Source organism: Gorilla gorilla, chromosome 1 (assembly GCF_029281585.2).
Source record: "Gorilla gorilla gorilla isolate KB3781 chromosome 1, NHGRI_mGorGor1-v2.1_pri, whole genome shotgun sequence".
NCBI lineage: Eukaryota > Metazoa > Chordata > Mammalia > Primates > Hominidae > Gorilla > Gorilla gorilla.
The window spans coordinates 219,915,526-219,935,271 of record NC_073224.2 but is presented as its reverse complement, the minus strand read 5'-3'; the positions used below and the strand labels follow the sequence as shown (position 1 = coordinate 219,935,271).

The window sequence follows — 19,746 nt, the reverse complement described above, 5'->3', positions numbered from 1 at the left end:
TTTCAGTCTCTATATATTTTACCTGTGAGAAAGAACTAAAGGTGATGATGATGCTGCTGATTGATTGGAGGTGCAGAGTGGTTGGAGGTGTCAATGATAAAAGAAGGCTGAATGTTGATAAGTGTTGAAGCTGGTTGATGGATACAGGCGAGTTCACAATGTGATTTTGTTACTTTGTACGTGTTGGAAATTTTTGCAAATTGAAAGTTCAAGCCCATGGGAGTGAAGCTTTCTTCTCGCTTCCTTTTTTTTTTTTTGAGATGGAGTCTCGCTCTGTCACCCAGGCTGAAGTGCACTGGCATGATCTTGGCTCACTGCAACCTCCGCCTCCTGGGTTCAAGCAATTTCTCTTGCCTCAGCCTCCAGAGTAGCTGGGACTACAGGTGTCCGCCAGCACACCAGGCTGATTTTTGTACTTTTAGTAGAGACAGGGTTTCACCATATTGGCCAGGCTGGTCTCGAACTCCTGACCTTGTGATCTGCCCGCCTCGGCCTCCCAAAGTGCTGGGATTACAGGCGTAAGCCACCATGCCCGGCTTCTCTTTTCCTAGCTGGTGGGGGACTTCCTGGCTCTGTCTTCTGTCCATGCACTTGGATAGTAGGGTGTGGAAAGATTCTGAGATTTCAGGGTTTCACAGAGGTAGTGTAGCACTGGAATTAGGTGCTAGTATTTGGAGCTCTGGGGTAAAGTCCCAACTACCATTAACTAGGTAAGAGTTTGTGTTAATCATTTGATCTTTCCTAACCTCTGTTTTTTCATTTATACAAGGAAGTTACTAATAGCTACTTCATCAGGGCGATTGAAAAATATTAAATATAAAAATGTATACAAATCAATTTGGACACTTTTATTTTATTTTATTTTATTATTATTATTTGAGATGGGTTTTCGCTCTTGTTGCCCAGGCTTTGTGTGCAATGGTGTGATCTCAGCTCACTGCAACTTCCACCTCCTGGGTTCAAGTGATTCTGCTGCCTCAGTCTCCCAAGTAGTTGGGATTACAGGTGTGCACCATCACATCCGGCTAATTTTTGTATTTTTAGTAGAGACAGGGTTTCACCATGTTGGCCAGGTTGGTCTTGAACCCCTGACCTCAGGTGATCCACCCACCTCAGCCTCCCAAAGTGCTGGAATTACATGAGTGAGCCACCATGCCTGGCCTGGACACTTTTAATATTAAGCAACTGAAGACCTGACTCAAATTGGTGTAAATAATAAAAGAAATTTATTGACATGTGTAACGGAAATGACTGGAGGCTTTCTGGTATGGTTTGATCCAGAGGCACCTGTTTCCTCCTCCTCCTTCTCTTCCTTTTCTTTCTCTTTCCCAAAGCTTCCAGCTAGGTGAGCATATATTTACATATTTTATTCCAGACTCCTAGAATTGGTTTTTTTGTTTTGTCTTTTTGTAATCTGCCTGAGAAGAGATCTCACACACAAGCCGAATTAAACATCCTAGATTTCCACATTTTCTACACTCTCCTGCCTGCTAACTGCACCTTCTTTTGGTTTCTTATTTCTGTTCTGAAGCACAATTTTCTACTTTCTGTCCTCAAATATGTTAGGCTCAGACCTGCCTCTGTATCCTTGCCTTAGCTGTTCCCTCTGCCTGGATCGATTTTCTCCTTGATTATCTTAGGGCTGACTCCTTCATATCATGGGTGATCTTGCTTCCAGTGCCTTTTGCTATCTCTGCAGCACCTTTCCTGATCGTGCCATCTGAAATACATGCCTTGTCTTCCACCTGCCCTCTCCTATTCTGCTGTTTTGATTCTCTTTATGTTACTTATTACTGTCTCTTTTCTCTCTCAAAATTTGTTTATTGGCTGCGTCTGTTCCTGTCAGTGCCTTGTAAGTGCCAAGAGGCGGGGGCCTTGCCTGTTTGGGTTTTGTGGTGTTCTTAGTGCCTGGTTCTGTGCCAGAAATGTTGCATGTACTCAATAGATGTCCTGTGGAATGAATGAATGGCAGATATGAATAGCAATATTATCATAGAATTGTTAAGAGGATTGCATGAGAAGACATGTTTAAAGTGCTTGGCCCAGGACCTGCCATGAAGTCAGTGTCCATTTTCCAGTAAGTGGGAGTAGTCAAGGCATGCTTTTGCTGCTGTTGTCATCATGTTGTCCCGTCCTGGCTATGGAGTGCCTCTCTCCACCGTGCTCTCATTTGGATGAAAGTTACTCCCAGGTCATGACCCACGTGAGGAGTGGGAACATCCCTTGGTCGGCCAGCTGGTTCTTTCATCCATCCATGCTGCATAAAGTGGTTGACGTAATTTATTCCCTCCAGGGAATGGAATTCATCCATAGCTTTGCCCTTGAAAAGTCCCCTGGGTTGGGTTTCATTAGCACGTGGGAAGCTCAGACGGTCTGGATTTTGGTTTCCAAGGTCTTCAGAGACCAGTAACAGCCCAGCGCCTCGCTGGCCAAATAAAAGAGTTGGAAATCAAACTAAAGATGTGCTTGTGGAAAGTGACTAGAGAAAAGGTCATGTTTTCTCAAGACATAGCCTTTCTCCGGGAAGCCATTCTTGAGCTAAGACAAACAGCAGCACCATCCTTGGGCCTGGGAACCAGGACGTCTCCTCTAGGGTGAGGACTCCTAGGCCAAGGGATGTGCCTGCTGGAGCCCTTGGTCTCTCTTCTAAACCATGATCTGAGTGTCTGCGACTCTGGGATTTCTTGCTCAAGTGACCCTGAATCACTTCCAGAATCTATCTATCTGGGTTGCCTGCCTAGGTTTATCCTATTGAGTGAAGGTGATGTTTGCTACAGGAGCAAGAAATAAGCTATAGTGCTGATGGAGGGGGAAGGACATCTGAAATGAGTGGAGAGGAAGGGGATGATGAGTATTAGTTAAGACCGTGGAGGCAGCTGTAGCAGCAGGGACTGCAGCTCCTTCCCTTCCCTTCCCTTCTACATTCAAGTCCTTCAGGCCATCTGGACCAGATGTTGAAGAGGACTCTGTGATCCCTCAGCCTTGCACTCTAGGGTGAAGTGAGGGCGCGCGCTATCACAGGATGGTAGAGGGCCCAGGTAGTGGTGTGGGAACCAGGCACAGTGGAAGGGCATGGGAGGATCTGAGAGGCTCATGGGGTAGTCTTTGTGGGGTGTAGGATGTGCCTATTAGATTCTTTTTTTTTTTTTTTGGAGACTGAGTCTCATTCTGTCACCCAGGCTGGAGGGCAGTGGCACGATCTTGGCTCACTGCAACCACCACCTCCTGGGTTCAAGAGATTCTCCTGCCTCAGCCTCCCGAGCAGCTGGGATTACAGGGGTGCACCACCACGCCTGGCTAATTTTTGTATTTTTAGTAAGAGATGGGGTTTCACCATATTGGCCAGGCTGGTCTCAAACTCCTGACCTCGTGATCCATCTGCCTTGGCCTCCCAAAGTGCTGGGATTACAGGTGTGAGCCACTGTGCCCAGACCAGATTCTTTTAACCTCACAATCTCAGCATCCTGCTGTGCCCTAGGCCAGTCCTGGGGCTAAAAGTGAACCAGGCTTGGTTTCTAGTCTACCATTCACTCATTCATTGACTTGGTTAGTCTCCTATTCCATCATCTGCAGAAGACATTTGCTCTCAAAGAACCATCTCTCTGCCACCTGGTATGGACCTGGCTTGATTTCCCTAGTAACTAGGCAGGATGTGCTAGTTATCTCCATCTTAAAACTGAGGACAGAAGTGAAATATAAGTGATTTTTGGATTATCTGTGATCATCATTCGTCCAGCCAAGCTAAGGCAATAATTGAGAAATGGGTATTTCATTCTGGTCCAATGGTATAAACTAGGACCCAGAGGTGCAACTGGCTGGCCTGTCAGCTGACTGTCAAGGTGGAAAGACCAGACCTTAGATGGAGACAGCTGTGGGTTTGAGTCTTCACTCTCTCTCTTACACACATGAGACATGATACACTCTCACGCTGTCTCTTACATACTGCTCATGTATCATGCATTGATAGGGTACATTTCCAGAGGTGGTTTGCTGAGTGAAAGGATAAGTGCTTTTATAACTGACCAAGCCTTAATCTGTGTGCACCACGGCTTCACTTCATCACGCTCTGTTATTGTTGGTTTCTGCAAGGTACCAATTTTATTTTATTCACTTTAGTCCTTGATCTTCCATCTCCACTACCAATTTATTCTTCCTATGTTTATTTAGATACATGGTTTCTTGAAAAATGTTTAGTGTTTGTTTGACTCTCTGTGGAGGCTTTTAAACTGGTACACAGATATTGTGCTATACATTTCCCTTTTTTCTGCCAAGTTTGCAAATTAGCATAGGCTCTGGCTCCCTGTGCCAAAACCAACCTAACAGATACATGCCTGAGAGAGAATCTTGGATGATGAAATAGCAGAAGAACCTCTGCAGAGTCTTGCAGGAAGTTAGAATCTGATCTTGGCTGCTGGGTGTGGTTCTCGGGGAGAGGGTTTGGCTGTGCCCTGGAGCAGTGGATTGGTGGGCTTTGGCAAGCAGCAAGTAGGTTGGGAGGAAGCTCTTTAAGTTTTGTTCTTTTTCTCCTTTTGCGTCTTCATCTTAGAGCAACAGCTGAAATGCCCAAGTCCTAGAGATGATGTTAGGGCTGTCCCAAAGCCCTGCTTGGGTAAGCAATTGACCCAGATGGATGCAGGCTTCTCAAGTGCCCTCAGCCATTCATTCCCTCATTTCATCCTGCACTGTTCCCCCTTCCGCCCTGCCCCATCTCAGGGAGGGCCGGTAACAGCTTTGGGGTGCTGCTTCCTGCCAGGGTTGCTACTTCCCAGATGTTCAATGATGAAACCCTGTCAGCAGGAGCACCTGCCTGGGGTGGCAGCAAATGAGAATCATCAAATCTTGGACTCATCCCCTTCCCCTTCCCCAAGTTTATCTTGAGACACCCAGACTACACCCACTAGAAAGATGAAATGTACTTGTCAACACATACCATCTAAAACAGAATTGCCAGAGTGGATGAGCAAGAAACTAAAATATGCATGTTAAACATACTTATGTAGATAAGGGAAGATGTTAGCAATATCAGGCAAGAACAAGTCATTATTTAAAAAAATCCCAAGTAGAAAAGTTACTTAGGAAGAGTATAATCATTGAAATGGAATAGCTAGCTGAAGATTGTCACAGATAGAGTTAGAAGCTTAGATTGAGATGTCTTCTTAGGGAAAAAGAATAAAAAGAAAATAGAGAAAATAGCAAGGAAAATTCAAACCAGATGCAGTGGTGTGTGCCTGTGGTCCCAGCTACTTGGGAGGCTGATGCAGGAGCATTGCTTGAGCCCAGGAGTTTTGGGCTGTAATGCGCTGTGCAGATCGGGTGTTCCGCACTAAGTTGGGCATCAATATGATGACTTCGCGGGAGTGGGAGACCACCAAGTGGCATAAAGAGGGGTGAACTGGCCAAGGTTGGAAATGGAGCAGGTCGAAACTCCCGGTGCTAATCAGTAGTGGGATCACACCTGTGAATAGCTGTGGCACTCCAGCCTGGGCAACATAGGGAGACTCTATCTCTTTTTTGTTGTTGTTTTTGTTTTTTGTTTTTTTTTTGAGACAGAGTTTTGCTCTTGTTGCCCAGGCTGGAGTGCAATGGCACGATCTCGGCTCGCTGCAACCTCCGCCTCACGGGTTCAAGCGATTCTCCTGCCTCAGTCTCCTGAGTAGCTGGGATTACAGGCATAGGCCACCACATCCAGCTAATTTTGTATTTTTAGTAGAGACGGGGTTTCGCCATGTTGGTTAGGCTGGTCTTGAACTCTCCATCTCAGGTGATCCACCCCCCTCAGCCTCCCAAAGTGCTGGGATTACAGGCATGAGCCACCGCGCTGGGTGGGAGACTCTATCTCTTAAAAAAATCCAAAGAGATATGGAGTACAGATGTACTAACTTCCAGATAGTAAAAGTCCCAGAAAGAGACAGGAAAAAGAAGGAAGGAAATGTTCAAAGAAATAATGAATATAAAATTCCTATCATTAAAGACAGGTGAAAGGACTTCAGAGTACAAAAAGGCCAGATAAAGAAAAACTGTCAACTAGACACATTGCAGTGAAAATTAAGAACATCAAAGACAAAGAGAAATTCTACAGGCTTCCAGAGGGAAAGAGCAAATATCCAATCAAAGATGATGAGTCAGGTTAATATCAGACTTCTTATTAGCAATATTGGAATGGGATTGGAAGAAATGGAGGAATGCTTCTAAGGTAATATGGAAGAATGGAAAAAAAATGAACCAAGGATATTATATCTTTCGAAATTGTTATTCAATGTGAGGTTGTAAAAAATGCTTTCAGGAATAAAAGGCCTTCAAAATTTTGCACACAAAGACTCATGTTGAAAATATTCTTAGATAAATACCCAGAAATGCAAAGTCTTTACTGGAGGGAGAGATGTATACTCTTTTCCTAGATCTTTCTTTTCCGTAGATCAAGATAGAGGTAAAGCCCCTGGCAAGCATTTGACTAAGGCTTTATTTCAAGCAGCTTTTCACCGCGTCTGTTTAGAAGCTAAAGAGGAATCACTGAGGAGTAATATGGTCCCAACCTCATCCTGGCAGTCTATGAGGGTAGCTGGAAAGAAAATGACTCTGTTTATGTTGTAATAAATGGTACTTATTCTAAGTCAAAGGACGAAAACAAACTGCTAATTCTAAAATCATTAAGGTCCAGACATGGTGGCTTATACCTATAATCCCAGCACTTTGGGAGGCTGAGGCAGGAGGGTCGTTTGAGCCTAGGGGTTCAAGACCAACTTAGACAACATGGTGAGACCGCAACTCTACAAAACATAAAAAAAAAAAACATAAAAAATTTAGCTGGGTGTGGTGGCACACACCTGTAGTCCCAGCTACTCGGGAGGCTGAGGCGGGAAGATCACTTGAGCCCAGGAGATGGAGGCTGTAGTGAGTGATTGCGCCGCTGTGCTCCAGCCTGGATGACAGTGTGAGACCCTGTCTCAAAAAAAAAAAAAATGATTAAGGTCATTTGTCTTTCCTCAATTCAGATTCGACCAGTATTTCCCAATTGGGGTTCATGGGGCGATGCTGGTCTGTGAACTGCTTCCCCTTCGTGGGGAGGTACATACAGAGATTGAGAATGTTAGGAAATTTCAAACAATTTGAGAGAGTAATTTTATTATTGCATCTAATAATAAAACATCTGGGATTGTATTTTGTACATTTTTAATTTAACGAAAGTATTGATTTGAGACAGAGTTGGAAAAAATAAAGAATAAATTGGTCCATTACCACGAATGGTTTAAGAAGCACTGGATTATACTGGATATTGGCAAATTCTTTCTGCAAAAGACCATACGTTCTCTGTGGCAATGATTCGGTTCCACTGTTGTCATGTGAAAGCCAGCATGAGAATTTACAACCCAAAGAGCATGATTGTATTTCGAGAAAACTTTATTGCCATTAAAATATGATTTTAACATATCATTTTTGTATGAGAGATTCTTCTGATTTTTTTTCAAGCATTAAAAAAACATAAAAACCATTCTTATCTTGCCTGCTGGACAAAAACAGGCAGTGCATGGATTTAGTCCACAGGCCCTAGTGTGCCAACCCATGAGCTAGACCATATTGTCTCTGAGAGTTAGTTATCTGTCTTAGATGCAGGAATGTTTGTGTGTGTTTGATGATGCTAATTTTCTTTTGAATAGGAAATATATTCATAGGGTTAAAAATCAAAACAATATAAAAAGTTATGTATCAAAAAATCTTTCTGTCACCCCATCTGTGCCAGCCTCATTTCTTGCCAGCCTTGTCCCCTAAAGATAGCCATTTTGATGAATTTCTTGCATGATCTTTGAGTGTTACTGGAAATATTAACACAAATATATTAACAGATGTATTTTGCTACATAATCCTGGCACACTGTTTATACTATTCTCCTCTTTGCTCTTTTCTGTTACCACCATATCCTGAAGACCTTTGTCCATTGGAGCAGAGAGAGCTTCCCTCATGATATAAATGCATTGGGTCCCTTTTTGAGTTGGTATCATGATTTATTTAACTAGTTCTCGTGACACATACTCTTGGATTATTTCCAGCTCAATTCAGAACAATGCTGCAGTGAACAAATTTGCTCATACATCACTCTGTGTGTGCACACGTGTGTGTGCGGGTGTGTGGTGTGTTCCTGCATCCATAGGGTAAATTTCCAAATGGGGTCACCGAGTGAAAGGATAAATACATTTGTAATTTTGATAGATATTGCCAATTTGTGCCATTTGAGGGCAAATGTGGGCATTTTGCCCTCCCACCAGCTACCTATGAAAGTGCCTGTTTCCCCAAGCAGCCTTGCTAGTAGATCAAGTTGTCACACTTCTGGATTTTTTTCATTGTAATAGATAAAAATGGCATCTCAGTGGAATTTTAATGTGCATTTCTCTTGCTGTGTGTGAAAGTGAACATGACCAGGGCCGCCTCCAGCAAATGAAACATTTGGTGCAGAATTAGAAAAGGTGCTTCTTCTGGGAAGACAGATTATGGGAAGGCATCTCCTCTGGGGGAATGCAGAACTTGCTGGGCTGTGCAGGGGCTTTTTCCTGTGGGAAACTCAGCTCCCACCTGTGTCCCCTGTGCAGGGTGCCTTTGTGAAGGGATCCACACCCAGCAGCCCAGATGGGTGTTATTGGAGAAACAGGTGGGGCTGTAGCTGGTCCAGGTGGGAATTTCCCAGCAGAACCCTGAACAGCAGGAGGGGAAGTAGCATCCCAGTAAAGGTAGGACCCGCTACACTATGTGTGTGACTGGGTTGGGTGCAGTGGCTCATGCCTGTAATCTTAACACTTTGGGAGGCCAAGGCAGGAGCATTGCATGAGACCAGGAGTTTGAGATCTGCCTGGCCAACATAGCGAGACCCCATCTCTATTAAAAACTAATAAAAATAAATAAATTTGGGCAGCCCAGTGCAAAATGAAGTGTGGGAAGGAACTCTTGTTTAAAGATTAGTAAGACTTTTCAGATAGCCACAGCGCAGCATTAAACCAGGCGTGGCACCCTTCCAAACACAGGATGCTGTGGGACTGCAGGGGTTGCACACTTGGGAAACCAACCCTGGTGACGGGATAACACCCCTAGGGTCCAGCTGGTGGCCAGCATTATATCACCCCACATTTCCTCCTCACTAGACTGGCAACACAGGAGAAGAGCATTCCATGCGGAAGACTTGGATTACAGCTTCCCAGATTAAGGCCAGCCTTCCTGCTTTCTCCCAGCAGGCCAGTAGGAGCTGCTATTGCCTAGGGAAGGGGAGGGAGATGTCTGGGTTTCGCTTGTAATAGTCATGGCAGCTATCAGACATATCAGACCCAAAGCTTTTCATTTGTCATCATTCAAATTCTCAAACATGCCCATGCAGGAGGCACCAGTGTTATCTCCATCTAGATGAAAGAACTAAGGCTTAGGGAGATGGGGGAGTGGGGATTTGACACAGCCAGTCTGACTCCAGAACCTATTTTTTTCGTTTGTTTTGTTTTGTTTTTATAAAGATAAGGTCTCCCTGTGTTGCCCAGGCTGGCCTTGAACTTCTGTGAGCTCAAGCAATCCGTGCACTTCAGCCTCAGCCTCCCGAGCAGCTGGGACAACAGGCACACAGCACTACACCAGACTCAGAGCCTGTATTTTTAACCCCTACCCCTGTTTGTTCTCATGCTAACAGTGCATAGGGCAATGCATACACACACACATATACATGATTTGCTAATTGCTTTATTCAGAAGAGACCCCCCGGAGTACAGCTTCTTTGGTTAAGCACATAGTTGAGGTGGAGGAGAGCAGCGGAAGGCTGGAAATCTGCTGGGTGTCTCATTCTGGGTGGGTATAGAAGGGCTCCTGCCTGGCCTCTAGGATGGGTGAGCGATGCTTTCTGCATGGCCAAGGAACTTGGTTAGGGTAGGGAGGGAGGGTATGAGAGAGGGAAATTCAGCATTGGGTGGAAGGTTTCCAGGGAAGAGGGGACTCAGCAACGAGGGGTGCTCCCTCTGCAGTGTTTATTGGAATAGTACTGGTACTTTTTATTGTAGGTCGTCTTGTTTCTAGCAAAACAGTTGGCAGCAGCCTTATCACACTCACACAGTTGACTTCTGCAGGAGTCCTGTTTTGCTGAAATCATAAGAAAATAAACACAAGATGGGAGTTTGTTAATATTCAGTGGCTTCTTGTGGGAACCCTGGGGTAGAAGACACAGCCCTGTCCTCCAGAAGCTCCTAGTTGGAGACAAACACCTGCGCTCCAGATATTTCTGACCAATGGGGAGACAGAATTCTTGCCCTTGGGATGCTGGCCTCCAGCCTGGTGGAGACACAGCCAGGCACTGGGATACTTTCTCAAAGGCCTTCCTAACAGCCATAATCTCTTCCTCTTGCTAACAGATGTGTCCAGGAGTCAAAGCCCTAGCCGCGGGGATCTGGGAATAGATTGTGATTGGTGTAAGCCAGGCAGGGTCATCCCTTTTTCCTTTGCAGTGATTGGTCTTTGTGTATCATGTAACCTTGTTCCAACCAATGAGCAACAAGGGGAAGTCTGCTGGGGGCTTCTGGGAACGATCTATTCCCTCCCTCCAAAAAGAGAGATGCCCAAAAGGAAAGCCTCTTCCATAGTATGAGGCCAGGAGGGTGGACCTGCAGCCTGTCTCTTGACATCCCAGGTGTAGACACTGGCCACGTGGCATAGCTGAAGGCCAGGAGAAGGCTGGATTCTTAATGACATGGCTGGAAAGCTGCCCCAAGCCTGGCACTGTACTCTTCCAGAATTCTAGTTATGTGACAGTCACATATCCCCATTATGCAAGCCACTGTCAGCTTGGCATCATGTGGCTTGTGACCTAATGCCTGCTGAAGATACATGCCTCTATGGAGAGGCCATGATGGGAGACACAATTTCTGATCTTAAAGGACTCAGGCCATGGGCAGGAGTCCACGCTTTTTCCAAATCCCACTCATGAGTCAGCTCTCTGGGGACACCAAGCAAAGCCTTCCAGTGCCACCCACCTCTCCTCCCCTTGAGGGCCAAACTTTCTCCAGAATGTTGTCTTTGCCTCCTGTCTTTACTTGCTTTCCCATCAGCCCCCACCTGCTCTAATCTGGCTTTGCCCTCCCCACTCCATGGAAACAGCTTCCCCTGAGTCCCTCATGCGTTTCTGCCTCAACATCCAGGGGATCCTTGTTGGCCCTTTACATGGCGGACTCCTCTGTTCACTTGGCCCTTGCTAACCATTTCCTTACTGACTCCTTGATCTTCTCGCTCAGTTCCCCTTCCCCCTCTCTGTCCATCCCTTCCCTGTCTCCTTTCTGGGCCTTTAAACAGCAAACGAGTGATCACACCCACCTCTCAGCTCTCTGCTGCTGGCTTCTGAATCTGTGTCCCAGTCCTGACTTCTCCCCTGAGCTGCATTTGTATAGACAGCTGCCTGCTGGACCCCTCCCTGGGTGCTGGAGGCCCCTAAACTCAACATGCTGGAAATAGAACTGCTCCTCCCCACCCTCCACCATGACCTGCTCCCATGGTCTTTATCACGGTTGTGCCATCCATGCAGCCACGTATCCATCCAACAACTCCCTCTCCCCATCCCTCCCAACTCAGTCACCAGTTCAGCTGATTCCATCTCAAATGCATCTTGATTTTTTCTCCACCTTTCCCATCCTGACCTCCACTGTTTTATGTCAAAATGTTACTCCCTCTTGCCTGCATGATGGCAATAGCTTTCTCTGCCCCCCTTCCACTTGTCTCCATCGACCCTGTCCCCACAGTGAGTCATCTAAAATGCAAATCTGACCCTGTAGCTCCTTTGCTTAATAGCGTCCTATTGCTTTAGGGCAAAACCTAAATACAGCCTGGCCTGGAGGGCCGGATTGACCTAGCTCCTTCCTATGTCTCCAGCGTCATGGCTCAGCACTGCTTCTCTTCCTCATGTTTCTGCTGGGCAGTACAGAATGGCTTACAGTGCCCTTTAGTGCCTTTGACCATGCTGTGTCCTCTTCTGGGAATGCTCCCTCCTCTTCCCTGACTCTCTGCACAGCCTTTCAGACTCAGCTTAGGGGTCACCCCTTCCAGGAGCCTTCCTCGAGCCTCAGGCTGTGTTAACACCTTATCTGTTTGTTTACTTCCCACTGGAGTCTTTACTACATTGGATTTTCACTTTCCTGGCTTCCCACTCAACCGTGAGCTTCCTGAAGCAGGAACTGTATCCCTCTGTGTCTATCTTTGGTGCCCAGCACAGTCCCCAGCACTGTCTAAACAAATGAGGGCCACTCGATGGTGAGGTAGGACTCTTACCACAGGTGATTCTGCTCCCCACGTTGCTAAACTTGTAGCTCAGAAATTTGGTGCCACATCCACGTTTCTCCAGACGTTTGTAGCAACAGTCATGAGTGACACAGCAGCTGTGAGGAGACACCCTGTTGGGGCTCTTGTCCCACAGCTCCAGGAGGCCTGGTGCCTGTGGTCTCACCCCCTTGGACCCTGGGCAGAGACCCAGTGACTTTGCAACAGTCTAGAGCAGAAGTTCCAACATGCTGGCTGCTTTTCCAGCCAGGCCATCCTGAGACCTCTGTGCCCATCAGGAACCGGCACTGTCTTTGCAGCTCCCAGCCCTGCCTGGGCCAGAGTCTAGGAGGGGAGGGAGGGATAAGTGGCCTCACCGATCCGTTGCATCCTTGGGGGATCCTTTGCCACCCACGCCACAGTGGCAGCCGTAGAAGCCATAACTGAGTGCGGCTTCCTTTCCTGTTGTCAACTTGATCATTCTGCGGAAATTCACCAAATCCCCATGGGCCTGCAGTAGGCCTGGAAGGAAATTTGGGAGTTGTCTGGTGATGGGGCATGGGGTTCTGTGCCCTCCCTCTCTGCTACTCTCCTTCCTCCCAAATGGCTTCTTTTTTCCCCCTGAGAGAGGATCACTGCAATGGGAGAGAAAACTAAGGGACAAGAGTACTTCCCTTCTGGGGCTGTCCCCCCATGCTCAGAGGTCAGGGTCAGCTCTTACCAAAGATCATGATCACTGCCAACAGTAGGAGGGTCTTCATGGTAAGAGTTCTTGGGTGACAAATGCAGATGGACTGGCCTAGCTCCTCTGCGGGGTGGTCTCAACTTCTGCCCCGGCCGTCGCTCCCCTGCACCTCCTTGGTGGCTCTGAGACACACAGACATGCTCTCCCATCCAACCTAAGTCCAGGGTGACTTCCTCTGTCACACTCAGAGCACACAAGGAGTGCCCTCCAGCAATGCGCGCACACACACACACACACACACACACACACACACACACACAAAACCACCTCCTGACCCTTTCCCAGCTCTGCAGAATGGTTTCACACACATCAGGCCCTCAGACCTGTGGAGAACCCCATGATACACTAATGAGACCTCCCCTGTACCTCATCAGACTGAGAGTTCTTGGGAGGTTAGAACCAGTTTCCTCCCAACTATCTGGGAGGTTCCTGAGGTCAGAGGATGTGTCCCCCGCTAGACATAGCTTGCATATCCCCACACTGGATTCAAGGCTTGGAGTCTCCAAGGCACCCATGGAGGCTCGGCCTCAGTATTTTCCTCCAGAATGAAAGCATCAACCTCTCTCTTCTAGGCCTTCTAACTGCTTCCACATACACAAGTTCCCAAACACATACATGTTAACACACCTATGCCCACATACACACACTCTTGTACTTACCTGATAGTGCGAACATCCTCTCTTACACTACACTCACATACCCACTCAACACACTCATGCACACACACCCTCTCGTACATATCAAATCATGCACACGCATGCACAACACAGCCACTCTCAAAGGCAGCGAATGAGCAGGAATTCTGCTCTTGACAGGACATCAGCTTTGCTGGCTCTTTACCTCTCAGAGGACTCCAGAGTTGTATCCCCAGGCCGTCTTGTTTGTTCTGCACTCCTGCTCCCCTTAAATAGCCGCTCCCTCTGGGAGGTTGGGGGTAGGTGAGGCACAAGGCTGGGGATGGGCGTGGTCAGTTGGTGGACTCAGGATTGGTCGCCCATACCCCTAAGTAATCCCTTTCCTTCCCCTCATCAGCTGGCAGGACACAGTTGAGGACTGGGAAACCTTACGTGTCAGTAGCTGATGCCAAAACACATTTCAGGGAGTTTTGCAGTCTTTCCATGGAGTAAATTCCCATAACCAGCTCTGGGTGTGATCAACGGTCAGCCACCTCCCTGCAATCACCTCTAAGGGGGGCAGAGACTGTCTGCTGTTGCAGGCTGTGGACTCATTTGCACACCCAAAGGGACCACCAATTGCTGAGCAAGGATTGCTCCCTTCTTCTGTTCAATGTGGCATTTGGGAATAGAAGAGAGGGCTTTTAGTGGTACTCATTCATTCAGCCGCTCAATCATTCATTCACAGGAAGTATGTCCTGGGCCTCTACCATGTTCCAGCACCTGTGCACGCCTCACATGTGCACCCCACAGTCCACCAGGGAGAGGGTTTAATGGGGGTGGATTTCCCTTCCCACTAACTTGGGCCAGGGCCTCAACTTTCTCTTCTTATTCCTCTTTCTTCTTTTCCTCCACCCCTGTCCCATATGAGCTTCTAAACCTGGAAAAAGCCAGAGGCTATCCTTGAAGTTCCCACCAAAGCACTGCCTTCACTTTATTCCCCATCCCCACCTGTTTGGAGACAGGGCAGGTGAATGCTCCCTGGATCTGTTGCTCTTTTTCCTTCAGCCTTCGGGCTTACACTGACTCCAGCTTTAATTCATAAAGTAAATATCTTTTTCATTGCTCTCCAGCACATGCTAAGAATTTAGCTTCCACCGCCTTAAGTAAACACTCTGCGATACCAGTCCTAAAAAAGTCACTGTGGCAGGGGCTGTGGTGCTTGTGAACATTCCATCTGTTCCCTACACTCTAGAGCCCCTTGCAGGGATGGAGACCTAGGGCCCTGCTGCTGGCTGGTAAAACATGAGCATTGGTATGAAGGGTCACTTCCAGGTTTCTCCAGCAAGGGGACTATGAGATGCAACTCCCCAGCCCTTCCCTGCCCCACTGGTAGAACCAGAAGATGAAAACAATCTGGGGTGGAGAATCATAGCACGGAAGACAGTTGTCCTAGAAAGTCCTGCAGCTCACAGTGGTCTTAGTGTAAGTGAGAAATAGACTTTTGTTGTATTAAGCTGATGGTAATTGAGATGGGCAGTTGCTGCAGCATAACCTAGTCTATCCCAAGAGCCAACAGACAGCTTTCCTCTCGAGAATACCATTTACCTCCAGTGCTCGACTGTGTAAGGAGTTGGACTGTGGTCCTCCTTCCCGCTCTCAATTCCTGTGTTGGAGTCCCGGTACCTTAGAATGTGATCTTATTTAGAAATAGGGTAATTGCAGATATAATTAGTTAAGAGGAGGTCACTAGGGCAGCTAGGATGGGCCCTAATCCAAGATGACAGATGTCATTACAAAAATGGGAAATTTGGAGACAGGCAGGCACACTGGGAGAAGACCATACAAAGATGAAGGCAGAGATCAGGGTGAAGCTTCTACAAGCCAAGGAATGGCACAGATTACCAGAAAACACTGGAAGCTAGAAGAGAGGGATGGAGCAGATCCTCACAGCCCTCAGAAGGAATCAACCCTGTTGGGCCCTTTGATTTCTGCCACTGGAACTGTTAGACAATAAAATGTCTGTTGTGTAAGCCACAAAGTACCTAATACAAAGCCGAAGCAAACTAACACAACCTCCAGGGATCTGTTGGCTTCCTTCACTCTTCTTATTCTAGGTTGCCACTCCTATAGCAGTTGGCTTTATGGCCATGTCAGGGTTCAGAGGTCTCATCCCCCCGGGGTAGACCACTGCCTTTGTTAAACATTGCACTTTCGGAAACAGTAGTTCCTCCAATAGGCAGAACCGCCTCCCTCTCTGTATATCTGGATAGCCCTGGTCCAGGCTTCAGTTGAAAGAAATACTCCAACGCTCAAGGACTCTGGTGACGTTGGATAGAGCCTCTCCTTTTCCCATCATTTCAGGCTGTTTTACAGGAACTCAAAGTCCATGAATTGGCCTCTTGTTCATCTTCCATCCCAGACCTAATCCAAGCCCTTGGACTCAGTAAGCCAAACAGAAACCTCTACTTTCATGGGGCTTCCGCTTAAGCAGAAAGAGACAGACAATCAGCAAAAGACATACTAGTAAATGACATCATGTGATAGGTGGTGACACTGCAATGGGGAGAGAGGCAGTAGGTGACACGGCAGGAGCACCGTCATCTCGGACAAACACCACCACTTTAAGTTCCAGCTCCCTTTCTAGCCTCATGCATTTCAAGGAAATCATTTCTCTTCTAACTACAAACAGCCAGAAAGAGTAGACAGTAAAACACAGATAAAACACAGATAAGACAGCTCGGGCAGAGAGGGAGGTGTGGAGAAAGTTTCTCTGGCAACTGCCAAACCTCACCCTCATAAAATGGGCCCCAGTAAAACAGTGAGCCTTAATAAGCACATTCTTTTCCCTTCAGGTGCACTAAGCTAGGAAAGCTAAAAGCAGACTTGGGGAGTATGCCTGAGGCTGCAGAAAGATATATGGGAACAGACACAGAAACTCTCCCTTCCAGATAGGCACAACAAAAAGACACAGAAGCAGTCCAAGCCTCTGTTAAACTCTCCCACCCTGAATCCTTAAAAACTCTTAGTCTGTAAGAGTGTGCCTCTGACCTAACTCAGACAGCTGCCCCTCTCGAAAATAAACCTGTCCTTGACTGCCAAGCCAGCTTTCATGTTTCTTTCCTCTTTCCTTAATTCTTACAGTAGGGATGGAGGAGGGGTATCTGGAGTAGGAGGTGGCAATTTTACACAAGATTGGAGTGCTCAAAGAGAGGTGCTTTGAGCTTAGTGCTCAGAACACTTTCCTTGCATTATTAATAACTAAAAGAATCAGCATATTGACAAGTTTTTTTCTTTTGCCAAATCAATATGTGCATAAGCAGGTTTTTTTTGTTGTTGTTGTTTTCGTTTTTTTTTGAGACGGAGTCTCGCTTTGTCACCAGGCTGGAGTGCAGTTGTGAGATCTCGGCTCACTGCAACCTCCGCCTCCCAGGTTCAAGAGATTCTCCTGCCTCAGCCTCCGGAGTAGCTGGGACTACAGGCATGTGCCACCACTCCCAGCTAATTTTTGAATTTTTAGTAGAGGCGGGGTTTCACCATGTTGGCCAGGATGGTCTCGATCTCTCGACCTCATGATCTGCCCACTCGGACTCCCAAAGTGCTGGGATTACAGGCGTGAGCCACCAAGCCTGACCAGCAGTTGTTTTTAATAGCAGGATTACGGTTGAAATTTTTCTGCTACTGTTTCCTAATGTTCCTTTGTGAACATACATTACTTTAAAAATTTTTGAAATAAATTTTTACTTACAGAAAAAAATTGCAAAAGTGGAATTTTTACTTACAGAAAAAATGCCCTTCACCCAGGTTCCCTAATGTTAACATCTTCCATAGCCATTGTACAATCATGGAAACCAGAAAATTAATGTTATTAACTAATCTACAGGCATTATTTTAATTTCACCAGTTTTCCTACTCATGTCTTTTTTCTTCCAGGCTCTCACATTGCATGTAGTTTTCATATCTCCTTAGTTTTTGCTAATCTGTGACATCTCCATACTTTTCTTGGCCTTTTATGACTGTGATACTGTTAGATAGTACTGGTCAAGCTTTTGTAGAATGTCATCCATTTTGGGTTTGTCTGATACACTCTCATGATCAGATCGAGGTTATGTATTTTTAGCAAGAATGTTACAAAGTGATATGGTGTCCTCGATGATATTGGTATATCTCACTACTACTCATGTTAATTTTGATCACTGGTTAAGATGGTGTCTGACAGGTTTCTCCACTGTAAAGTTACTATTTTTCCTTTTGTAAGTTACTATTTTTCCTTTTGTAATTAATAAATATGTTGTGGGGAGATACTTTGAGATGGTTCAAATGTCCCTTTTCTCACCATACTGTGACCGGAATTGGTGGGTTCTTGGTCTCACTGACTTCAAGAATGAAGCCGCGGTCCCTCACATGAGTGTTACAGTTCTTAAAGGCGGCGTGTCCGGAATTTGTTCCTTCTGATGTTCAGATGTGTTCGGAGTTTCTTCCTTCTGGTGGGTTCGTGGTCTCACTGGCTCAGGAGTGAAGCTGCCGACCTTTGCTGGGGAGTCTTACAGCTCATAAAAGCAGTGTAGATCCAAAGAGCAAGCAGCACCAAGATTTATTGCAAAGAGCAAAAGATCAAAGCTTCCACAGTCTGGAAGGGGACGGGAGCCGGTTGCCACTGCCGACTCCGCAGCCTCCTTTTATTCCCTTATCTGGCCCCACCCACATCCTGCTGATTGGTCCGTTTTACAGAGAGCTGATTGGTCTGTTTTACAGAGAGCTGATTGGTCCGTTTTGACAGGGTGCTGATTGGTGCATTTACAATCTCTGAGCTAGACACAAAAGTTCTCCACTTCCCCACTAGATTAGCTAGATACAGTGGACACAAAGGTTCTCCAAGTTCCCACCAGAGTAGGTAGATACAGAGTGTCGACTGGTGCATTCACAAACCCTGAGCTAGACACAGGGTGCTGATTGGTGTGTTTACAAACCTTGAGCTAGATACGGAGTGCCGATTGGTGTATTTACAATCCCTTAGCTAGACATAAAGGTTCTCCAAGTCCCCACCAGACTCAGAAGCCCAGCTGGCTTCACCCAGTGGATCCCACACCTGCCGCAGGTGGAGCTGCCTGCAAGTGCCCCGCCGTGTGCCACACTCCTCAGCCCTTGGGTGGTCAATGGGACTGGGCGCCATGGAGCAGGGGATGGCGTTCGTGGGGGAGGCTCGGGCGTGCAGGAGCCCACGGCGGAGGGGGGAGGGTCAGGCATGGCTGGCTGTAGGTCCCCAGCCCTGCCCCTCAGGGAGGCAGCTAAGGCCTGGCAAGAAGTCGAGCACAGCAGCTGCTGGCCCAGATGCTAAGCCCCTCACTGCCTGGGGCCGGCAGGGCCGGCTGGCCTCTCCGAGTGCAGGGCCCGCTGAGCCCACGCCCACCCGGAACTTGTGCTGGCCTGCAAGCCCTGCCCGCAGCCCTGGTTCCCGCCCGTGCCCCTCCCTCCACACCTCGCCGCAAGCTGAGGGAGCCGGATCCAGCCTCCGCCAGCCCAGGAAGGGGCTCCCACAGTGCAGTGGTGGGCTGAAGGGCTCCTCAAGTGCCGCCAAAGTGGGAGCCCAGGCAGAGGAGGCGCCGAGAGCAAGCAAGGGCTGCAAGGGCTGCCAGCAGGCTGTCACCTCTCAATACCTCCTTCCACTCACTAATTGTAGCCATTTCAGCATCAATCGAAGGTTCTTGGCTGTAGCAATTATTACTGGTGTTTTCCTGGTTTCCTCATTCTTTTTATATGAAGAATTTGAATTCTACTGTGGGCAAAACTTTTCCTTCTAGTTGTGTATTCAACCATTTATATTAGTAGGGGCTTATTTTCTATGCTATTTATTTTCTAACTCAAATTGTTCCATCTTGGCCATGAAGAGTTCCTTTAAGTTTACACCTATGTTGTCTTAACATGTTCTCATCATTTTTTTTTTTTTTTAAATGAAATAGAGTCTTGCTTTGTTGCCTAGGCAGCTGGAGTGCAGTGGCGTGATCTCAGCTCACTGCAACCTCCACCTCCTGGGTTCAAGCGATGCTCATGCCTCAGCCTCCGGAATAGCTGGGACTACAGGCATGTGTCACCATGCTCAGCTGATCTTTTGTATTTTTATTAGAG

General features: G+C 47.0%; 1 protein-coding gene across 4 annotated transcripts in view; it reads right to left on the bottom strand.

The window, feature by feature from the left end:
* Positions 1 to 9,688: 9,688 nt before the first annotated feature.
* Positions 9,689 to 19,746, bottom strand: part of PLA2G2A (phospholipase A2 group IIA) — a 33,790-nt gene continuing 23,732 nt past the window's right edge. Inside the window, exons 1-5 of one of the 4 annotated variants that reach the window (XM_019016520.4) lie at positions 13,847 to 18,273; positions 12,983 to 13,128; positions 12,639 to 12,783; positions 12,274 to 12,380; positions 9,689 to 10,101 (exon numbers count right to left, since the gene is read on the bottom strand). In XM_019016520.4, coding sequence (XP_018872065.3) covers positions 9,959 to 10,101; positions 12,274 to 12,380; positions 12,639 to 12,783; positions 12,983 to 13,022 — 435 coding nt within the window. In that variant the 5' untranslated portion in view covers positions 13,023 to 13,128; positions 13,847 to 18,273 and the 3' untranslated portion in view covers positions 9,689 to 9,958. Of the gene's footprint in view, positions 10,102 to 12,273; positions 12,381 to 12,638; positions 12,784 to 12,982; positions 13,161 to 13,846; positions 18,274 to 19,746 lie in introns of those variants that run through there. The other 3 variants (XM_063706322.1, XM_004024813.5, XM_063706321.1) reach the window with 3 other exon arrangements.